Here is a 10,640-nt window from a genome sequence, read left to right on the forward strand (position 1 = left end):
TAAACGGTAAATTACTCTTAAGTATCTCTTTTTGTGTAGTTATAGCGTTTAAACCCGTAGAACATCATAATATTTAAGTTTATATTGCAAAATAAAACAATCAAAACGTGTGTTTAGATTGATATGCTAAGTTCGTTAGACGCTAGAAAAAAAACTAGAAAATTTAAACAAAAGTAGCGGCACTTTTGTGTAGTAAAATCGGTTTGGCAAAAATTACTGTCAGCGTATTATCTTTTTCATTGTTTTGTTTTATTGCTTTTGAAAAATGACACATCAGTACCCAAAATTCAGACATTTATGCCGAATGTCTAAAAATTTGTTATCTATATTTCTTCAAACTCCAGTCTGAAGTCTCCAATCGCCATAATATTACTTATTATTCCTTAATCTATAGAAAAAAGAATAACTTGATAACATTTTAGATAAACATCTTATTTCTTAACAATTTGTTAGGTTTCTACTATTACGTGACCTAAAACAAACAGTTTAAGTACAGGAACAGTTTTAAGATTTCTATAATTATCCAATGATTTAATTGAAGTTCAAGGGAACTAACTGCGACTTATTTATATTATGCTAGTTAACACCATTGATAAACATTTAATTTCATCCTATTATTTTTATCTGACAGTCTGCTAAAATGCCCGAAATCAAAATAACACCTTTGGGAGCTGGTCAGGATGTCGGACGAAGCTGTATTTTGTTGTCAATGGGTGGTAAAAATATCATGCTGGATTGTGGTATGCATATGGGCTACAATGATGAACGACGGTTTCCTGACTTTTCGTATATTGTTCCCGAAGGCCCAATAACGAGTCAAATAGACTGTGTAATTATATCGCATTTTCACCTGGATCACTGTGGTGCTTTACCTTATATGTCAGAAATGGTGGGATACACGGGTCCTATTTATATGACCCATCCAACCAAAGCCATAGCTCCAATTCTTCTAGAAGATATGAGAAAGGTAGCTGTTGAAAGAAAGGGTGAGTCTAACTTTTTTACATCCCAAATGATTAAAGACTGTATTAAGAAAGTTACAGCAGTAACCCTTCACCAATCTGTAATGGTTGATAATGAGTTGGAGATTAAAGCTTATTATGCTGGCCATGTTCTTGGTGCTGCTATGTTTTGGATCAGAGTAGGTTCACAGTCTGTGGTTTACACTGGGGATTACAATATGACTCCTGATCGACATTTAGGTGCAGCATGGATAGATAAATGCCGCCCTGATTTATTAATATCAGAATCAACTTATGCAACTACCATAAGGGATTCGAAACGTTGTCGTGAAAGAGATTTCCTTAAGAAAGTCCATGAATGTGTTGAAAAGGGTGGCAAAGTTTTGATACCTGTGTTTGCATTAGGAAGAGCACAAGAGTTATGTATTCTACTTGAAACTTATTGGGAAAGAATGAATTTAAAGTACCCAGTGTATTTTGCTCTAGGCTTAACTGAAAAAGCAAATAATTATTACAAAATGTTTATTACATGGACAAATCAGAAGATTAGAAAAACTTTTGTTCAAAGAAACATGTTTGATTTCAAACATATCAAACCTTTTGATAAATCCTACATTGACAATCCTGGCGCAATGGTAGTATTTGCTACACCCGGTATGTTGCATGCTGGTCTGTCTCTCAATATATTCAAAAAGTGGGCACCATATGAACAAAACATGCTAATCATGCCTGGTTTTTGTGTCCAAGGAACTGTTGGGCATAAAATATTAAATGGAGCAAAGAAAATTGAATTTGAAAATCGTCAAGTTGTAGAAGTTAAGATGGCAGTTGAGTACATGTCTTTTTCTGCACATGCTGATGCAAAAGGTATCATGCAGTTGATACAGTATTGTGAGCCAAAGAATGTGCTTCTTGTCCATGGAGAAGCTCAGAAAATGGAATTTTTAAAGGATAAAATAGAAAAAGAATTTAGTATAAATTGTTACATGCCAGCAAATGGGGAAACTGCAGTAATTAACACACCAACAAAGATTCCTATAGATGTGTCCCTAAGATTACTCAAAGCCGAAGCAGTTAGATACAATGCCCAGCCCCCAGATCCAAAAAGACGAAGAGTAGTTCATGGAATACTTTGTGTTAAAGACAACAGATTATCCTTCCTAGATATTGATGAAGTTTGTGAAGAAATTGGTATAAACCGGCATATAATCCGTTTCACTAGCACAGTTCGTTTTGATGATCCTGGTCCTGCTGTCAAAACAGCTGAGAAATTAAAAGGTTTACTAACTGAAAAATTGCAAGGTTGGTCTATAACTATATCGGATGGTAATATATCTGTTGAATCTGTTCTGATCAAAGTTGAAGGTGAAGATGATAGTACAAAGAACATTTATGTGTCTTGGACAAATCAAGATGAAGATTTAGGTAGTTACATTTTGGGATTATTACAGTCTATGGTACAGTGATAGTCAATAAGAAAAGATGTAGTTAATGTTTATTTTTGGAATTAAATCATTTTAGTGCATTGATGTTTATTTATATTTAAACACACCATGTAGCGTCTATATTACATTTTCCTTGATACCATAAAAGCTGTATCCTGTTTATTTGGCTTAAATGGGTCATGTTTCTTTTTATATCACTTTGAAGCTGAAAATGCTAAATTGATTAGTCAATAAAACCACAATAAAATATAATAACCTGCAGTATGTATAGAAGAGAAAAATATTGCTAACCATAGTTGGAGGAAATAATCTTCTAAAATCGCATTTATGTAAATTTTCTTTATGCGCCTTAAGTAATGCCTTTTCTAGCTTAGGGGTCAGACAAGGTTTGCACAAAACGCAGACAGATGTCGCTTCGCAGTTGTCCTTACATATTGTGTTACATTCCTTACTAAAAACTGCTATGTTTTTCTGGGCTGATATCATATTTTTCACTGTTTGGTTACTGGAAATATAATGGTAGTAGTGAATGCCAAGCCAAGACAGTTCAATAGAAAGTGGATGAAAGTTAGTTAATTAGTACCCTGCTCGTTACCATGGCTACGATGTCTTTGCTATGCAAAACGTAAATTGTACTATTCACATCCAGTTGCAGTGTAGGTGCGCTTTGGTAACTACAAAAATACTTTTATATTATTTACGTGTTTCAAAATAGTTCCTAAAATTAATATTTTCCGTTGACGAAAGGGTTAAATGCTTATGCAAGCGATGCCTTGAATTTACGATCCCTTCAAATGTTGCCCTAAATATAATGTCCCGCCAAAAATATGATACATCCTCTATTTGTTTTTAGTTTAGCAATTTTAGTGCGGTTTATCAGTTTTCGAAATAATTGGTATTTTATACCTAAAAATTATTTTAAATATTTCAAATTTAATGTACCTGATACCATCCATATAACTTGCAACACCAGTCAAAGAGAATAAATTATATAAAAGTTGTTCATAAAGCATTTGGTTTTGCGGGAAATGTGCAGAACTCAAGTTTGGAGACATATTAGCTTCTAGCAGGTAGACCTTCAGATTCTCATCCACTATCAAATCAAAACGCATCATTTCGAAGAAATTGTCTTTGGAATTATATTTTTTCAACTGAAAAGTAATCTTTGTCTATATTCTCGCCTATTTGGCAGTCTATAGGACCAACCTTCTCATGTCTTTCTATATCTTCATCTATTTATTAATTTAACATTCAATTAAATAAAGAGAGACATTATATAAACAGCCGCTTTTGGAGAGCCTTAAAGCTAAAAAATCATCGCCTCTTGGAAACACAAACTTAATACAAAAGATAGATCACACGAAATACGAATCTTAAACTAAGTAAACGATAAGTATTAAGGATATTTAAAAATATATGTCTGTGTGTTACGCAACGCCTTAACTACTGAACTGATTTAAATGAAATTTGGTACATGTTTGTTTGGTAAATTTAGCGAGGCTAATTTTTAATGCGAAGGGCAATGGCTATGTAATGGGATAATTTTTTTTAATGGAAATTATGTAATTTTTAAATCTAGCAGCTTAAAACTTATTATAAATAAATACTACGTTTAAGTTTGTAAAAACTTTACCCAATGAGGTTAAGTAGGGAATGAAAGTTTTTGTGATTTCAAGGTACTTACAGCCTCAATAACATATTGTTCATTCTTTATGAAAACCTCGGTGATTGCTTTTTGAATTTCTTTCCACATATTCTCCGTATCCAAACCCTAAAACAAGCGTAATTTAAAGTCTTCCATGAAAACATAATTATGGGTCAAGTTTTAGTCAAACATAATAGGTAATCTCATATTTGTATACATTGGCAGCCTGCCTAGCTAAAGCAAAATAAATAAATCAGTGGTGCTACAACCTTTTCAGGTCTGGGACTCAGCTTTCTGTATCTGTTCCATGATTGATCAATCTAATAGGCAAGTAGGAGATCAGCCTCCTATCCCTGACACACGCCGTCGACTTTCTGGGTCTAGGGCAAGCCGGTTTCCTTACGATGTTTCCCTTCACCGATCAACTGAATGTTAAATGCGTACATAGCAAGAAAGGCCATTGGTGCACAGCCAAGGATCGAACGTACGACCTCAGGGATGAGAGTCGCACGCTGAAGCCACTAAACCAACACTGCTGCAAGTTTCTAGTTAAGGAAGTATTTTTTTGTTTTATCTATAACTTCTACTAATTAGAAGCCTGGATTTGAAGTCAAATTTTTTTAAAACAAAATATTTGTAATGATATGGTCACTATAAGATGTTGTTTGGTTTGCTAATTACGTAATACCTCACAATTTTTTGACGAAAGATCATTTTTTCCTAGTTATGGTTTTGATGGCATTAAGTTGTCCTGGTGGATACCACTCTCTATATATTCACATACCTACTTTTGTGTACTTTACAAAAATGGTTACCGGTATTGTTTCTTAATATATCAATAACATCAAAACTGAATTAGCACTTAATAAATAAATATTCACACTCTAATGTTAATTTAAAAGTTTAGCGATCTCAATATAAAGCGTGGACTATAAATACTATCGTCAACCATTTTATATAGAAAAACGTAACCATAGTAACGAACCAGATTTAGTTCAAGTTTAATAAACTGTAGTATATTTTAACATCTGCTTGGTGTACCTTAGAGTTTGCGTAGTGGTCAAATGCATCCTTCATGCCGAAACCCAGAGTTGTATAGGGATGTACCAAAGACGGGACTTCCCAAGTAGGCAAGTAATTATCCCCTATGACGTATTTATCAACATTCTTTGGGTCAAATGGGTAATATTTTTCTGGACAATATCTGCAAAAATATCAACACTAGACCTAAAAGTGTAATTTATTAGCTCTTACGATTTCTGTAAGTACTTTTGGTTGGACTCCGAAGATATTCAACATAAAATATGTTCTATGAAATACGCAATAAGGCGCTGGTGCGTAGCGGGACTTTATTGTATCAACTTATGTATGATTGTAATGGTAAACGTAAAAAAAAACAGTGGTTTATCTTTATATTGGCTCTATCTTGGCTTCTGATATCAATATCTGTTTGGTGCTATTTATTTACAACACAAGGTACTGAACAGCTTTGTGTGCACACGCCGTCGATTTTTGGGTTTAAGACATGCCGGTATCCTCACGATTTTCCTACACCGCTTTAAAGCCGCGTTTCCACTAAACAACAATTGCCAACAATCGCGCAACATGTTGAAAGTCAGCGCGGGACGATGCTCTTTAAACAAACAACAAGCCGTGTGTCATGTTGTGCGCAGCGTTGCCGTATATGTTGAGCGTTACGAGCGCGCCTTTACGTGTGCTTAACGCACACATTGAAAGATTCGTATACATAGCTGAAGCCTTAAGGTCATCGAAGGTTCAACGTAAAAGATAACCTAAAAATATTGTATTATTTCATGATATAAGTATGAAATCCTTTCCTATATTTGTCGTCGAATATTCACATAATAACCAATGTTATAATAATCTTCCATTCATAAAGTAATAGCCATTCAAGACAGAAATAGTAACGAATATTTTATTAATTTTCTTCCTTGTATGTCCGAATGATACTAACCGTTTAGTAAATGGGGTTGACATTACTTATTTGATATTATATAAATATAGCTTTTTCATTAGAAAAGGCATTTACAAATCTTTTTATCGGTTTTTTTTATTTCTTTTAAGAATGCAGGCTAGCGCGAAAAATAAATAATACATGAAAAAAAAATAATTATGAAGTAAAGAAAAACCGATTTCAAAGTGTGACGGCAGCATCTATGGATAGACCAAGCCTAGCCTATCGTTTATCAGAACGATAAACTTATCAGAAGTTTATTAAATTGAATTTATTAGTATTGTTACGAAGACGGGTCGACTACAATGTTTCTAGATTTTTCCACTAGTTAGAGAACTTTTCAGCAGGCTGAAATATGATTTCTGACCGTTTCAGGAGAGACTCAATCACATATTAGAAAATTGTAATTTTCATAATGTTACCCTAGTTTTCAGGAAGCTGAAACCTTTTTTCAGTCGGTTTCAGAACATGTGTAGTCGAGTGGTGCAGTTTTCAGGAGACCCGTTTTCAGGCGTTTTCAGGCCTAGTTATACCCCTTTGATGAAGGAATATTCTAGACCGAACTTCCTAGGTGTGAGACAAGGACGAGATGATACGAGAGAGAGAGAGAGAAGATCAGAACTTTCTCGAAACTAGACGAGCACTCTAGAACGCCGTACGACAAGGACGGAGCAACGTGCGAAAGAGATAAAGAGTGCGGACGTTCTAGAATTGTGCAATCGCTACTCAGTAGCAAGCCCGCCTAGAAAGTTCTCGAATGTTGTTAGAACTATACCCAGGGATATATAAGCGAGCCGAAACGCGACTAGTCGCCTTTAATTTTGAATGCGATTACAAGAGCGAAACACCGAAGCGATAAAGTGCGAATAAAGTGAATATAAGTGATAAAGTACTGTGTGAAGTGTGCAATAGTGAAGTAATTAGTGACTGTGTTTTTATGTGTTATAAGTGCATCTCTGCGATTAAATTGTGCCATAAATTCCTCATTGATTTTTCAAGAAATAAACCCTTGAATAACTCTACGGCATTTTCTAACCGATCCCCTAGCTCGTAACAGTATTTAGTATCGATTAGATCGTGAAGGGCCTAATGTCAAATGAAAGGCAAAACGAAAAAACATAAATAAAGATTTCTCTAGTTTTAAGTACAGATAACAGAGAAAGAAAGGCATAAAGTCTACTATTTCTGTTTCTTTTTATAGGCAAAAAGAGGTTTAATATTAGGTGCTTGTTGGTTTCCTCTTGAATCAACTTCAAAGTCACCGAGTATGTGTTACTTGCGCGCAAATAAATATATTCAGCGGTGTACAACTGGGGTCGAAACCACGACCTATAATTACTCTCTAAAATTTGTCTATAATCTTTGTTTTACTTAGCTTTTCTTATGTACATTAATTTTACAATTAGGAGTAATTTTTCCATATATATACGTATATATTTACCCGATACCCTGGTTAATTAATATGTATTAATAAATACCTGAATAGGACGTCGCCCTTGTACCAATACACTCTGAGAGGATCCACCGATGTCAAAGCGACATACACGCCAATATCAAACTTATGCCCATCCACCAAAAACGGATTTTGCACAAATTCCTGTACAAAACTTTCGCCATTATTCAAATCAATTTCGCTCACGTTCTTCAAGTACACACCTCTGTGCTGATTGTGCTTTTCCAAAAACAATGCGTTTCTATTCTCTGCGACATATTTCAAAAAATCCTCTTTGCTTTTTGGTAATTTAAACGCCTTTGGTATATATTTCGAATTCGATGTTGCCAGATTGACTTTGTTCGTTATAAACCCTGTTCCCGGGAAATGGTTGACTTTTTGGTTTGGTTTCAAATTTTGTATTACTGTGTAAAGGGATCTAAATGGATAATCGTGTGACCAAAGTAAGTTCCATGTTTTATTAGTTTTCTTCTCGTAACCGAGGCGTTCTAATACCAAATGTACATGTTTGAGGATACCATTTTTATTATCTACGTCGTTTTTGACGGAATATACCCAGTAACTTCGGTTGTCATCTTTGGTTATTCTATTTTGTACGTTGATTAGTTCTAGAGCGATGCCTAGAGACACACCAATCACACATACAAGGAATATTAAATGAATATTCGCGTCATTTGTTTTCTTCTCTTTAGTTATAATATTGTTATTGATGTTTCTCTCTGTTACTTCTATCTGTTTCGCCTGAAATATAGATATTTTTAAATGATACATACGTGTTAAATGATCTTCTATGTTCCTTCTTAACCGACTTAAAAGTCGAAGGAGGAAGTTATTATTTTGACCTTTTTGTGTTAGTCCGCCGTCCTCGAACCGATCTGTATCGATTCGATTCGATCGAAAGCATATCAAGAAATAAATAAACTACCATCGTTCAATACATTTTATTGTCTTATTAATACAAAACCTATCAACAGAATTAAAAATATTGTAATTTAATACTTTTTAGTGTGTTTTGTGGTCCGTATTTTTATATAATGGAATTTACTTCATCAACGTGTCCTATCCGATTACTTTTATATTACTTTTAATTTCAGACATACCTATCTATTACGATATTTCTTGGTATTAGTAAATATAGTAGGTTTTAGTTTTTATGTTAATCTGTAGCACATATAATTAAACAGTTGAGTTATATTAATACTAGAACCAGTAAAACCTGTTTCGGGACACCAATAATAAATAGAATTTAGGGAAGATTTGCCGTGGGCTGAACTTTAACTGGATTCATAACATATCTACTATTTAATATTTCAGTAACTATAATAAAATTATAATAACATCAGACAGGATCAAATCCAAACAAAGAAATCTAAATAAAGTTCCTTATTTCCTTCCCTCTTCACTTTTAAAGTATAATTGTTATTTATTTCTAATTATTTAGTAACCCCAGTTTATATCCAACCAGATTTTTTAAAGAAATATATGATTAATTCTTAAATTCTTAAAAAAATCTTGGATTTTTTTTCAAAAAAAATATTCTAAGTTTTATCTATATCAATAATTATTATTTCAGAACATGATAGGGCTTACGTATACCAAAGAAGGTTCAATAAGAAACTTTGTTTTATCATCGGGTTAATGAATATGTACTTATGTCTGAATGATTTAAACTATAGAGTCAAGTGTGACTACCAACATATGTATATAAAGAAAGCAATCTTCTTATAAAAATACGTATAATTTTTAATTATATATTTGATTTCAATGAGTTTAATGAATTTCTATTTTGAATATTAAAACATTGAAAAACACTTACATCCTGTTTTTTATTCTTCATTATCAAAACGTTGTATCATTTAATTTACACTTATCTTTTTCTAGAGGTTGAGAATATGATCTTACTATTTTAGCTTTAAAATACATTCGCGCTATAACCTGCGCTCGAGCAATGTTATTCACATATGAGCTGCGAATGAAAGTGGTAGACTGAGAGGTTCTAGCTATAGAAAGAGACAGAATACACTTTCTAAAACAGTAATGTGAACTTTTTACTATTTTAGGTCACATCTTGATTATCGTAAATGTCGTATAGTGACGTAAAGAATAAACAAATGTTGACAGATGGTGACAGTAGACTATGCTCAAAGACATATTCAATGTCATAAGTCATATAGTTAAAATGCTCGTTTTCTTCTATTATTTGCTATTTGCGTCGAATCGACTAGTAGACATTTTATGAAATAGTAAATAAAACTTTACAAAACCTTTTCAGTATTTTTAATTATTATTTATTCTCATAATTGTTTACTTAATAAATACGAAAATAAATTTAGAACATAATTTATTTAGAACAAAAAATCCATGAGCGACGAAAATTGCCGACCGTTTAGGAGTTATACAAACAAACCAAAGGCCCTACATCTACTTCTACATATTTAGGTCTGGGCCTCAGATTTCTATATTTATTTCACGATTATTTGTCAACCTAATAGGCCAGTTCAGCTCAGCCTCCTATGCTTGACACTCGCCGTCAACTTTTACGATGTTTTCCTTCACCGTTCGAGCGAATGTTAAATGCGCACGTATATAAAAACTCCATTAGTCCACAACCGGGGTTCGAACCTATGTCCTCAAGCATAAGAGTCGCACGCTGAAGCCACTAGGCAAACACTGCTGATATTTTTAGGAGTAATACAAGCTGTTAAATAAAGGCTTGCGTTTTAAGTAGAAGACTTCCATTAGAAACTAAGATAATTACCAAATATAATAAGAGAATGTTAATTTACCGTATAAATATCTACATATTAATAGTCTTTAACTCCAACATAGAAATATACAGTATTTAAAATTTTCTTAATCTACATAATATTAATAATTAAAAATCAATAGATAGCAAAATTAATACAAATTTAAAAAGTTTGTGTGTCAGTGTATATTTAACGTTGGCAGCATTTCTTTGCTGTATTATACTTATTCGTTGAACAAGGAAAGCACCAGCTCCAGGGTCACTGGTTCTATCTACCAGGGGCCAACTGAAATCGTTAATTAGCGCCTGTACATTTGCACTCCACGGCCCAAGAGTCTCTACTCTCTTTATTAGACCTGTTTATTATTTTTCGCCGGATTTTTTGCTAGTCCAGGACGGGGCTTACGTCCACAC

At 33.5% G+C, this 10,640-nt stretch overlaps 2 protein-coding genes across 3 annotated transcripts; one reads left to right on the forward strand and one right to left on the reverse strand.

Annotated features, from left to right (window-relative positions):
* The first annotated feature begins 309 nt into the window (after positions 1–309).
* On the forward strand, positions 310–2,487 carry LOC123716446 (integrator complex subunit 11). Its single transcript, XM_045672213.1, has one exon. It carries the CDS (start codon positions 641–643, stop codon positions 2,426–2,428), a length of 1,788 nt encoding a protein of 595 aa, XP_045528169.1. The 5' UTR covers positions 310–640; the 3' UTR covers positions 2,429–2,487.
* LOC123716457 (probable tubulin polyglutamylase ttll-15) lies at positions 2,480–9,545 on the reverse strand. 2 transcript variants are annotated; one of them, XM_045672232.1, is made up of 7 exons: positions 9,297–9,545; positions 7,506–8,221; positions 5,094–5,256; positions 4,092–4,178; positions 3,350–3,558; positions 2,699–2,912; positions 2,480–2,612 (listed from the first exon to the last, which is right to left on the reverse strand). In XM_045672232.1, the coding sequence occupies exons 1-7, from the start codon at positions 9,315–9,317 to the stop codon at positions 2,505–2,507; spliced, it is 1,518 nt and encodes a 505-aa protein (XP_045528188.1). In that variant the 5' UTR covers positions 9,318–9,545; the 3' UTR covers positions 2,480–2,504. The 2 variants fall into 2 exon arrangements, with proteins under 2 accessions (XP_045528188.1, XP_045528180.1); XM_045672224.1 differs by having other exon boundaries at positions 2,480–2,621.
* Between the last annotated feature and the right edge of the window lie 1,095 nt (positions 9,546–10,640).

The sequence above is a fragment of the Pieris brassicae genome, chromosome 1 (assembly GCF_905147105.1).
Source record: "Pieris brassicae chromosome 1, ilPieBrab1.1, whole genome shotgun sequence".
Lineage (NCBI taxonomy): Eukaryota > Metazoa > Arthropoda > Insecta > Lepidoptera > Pieridae > Pieris > Pieris brassicae.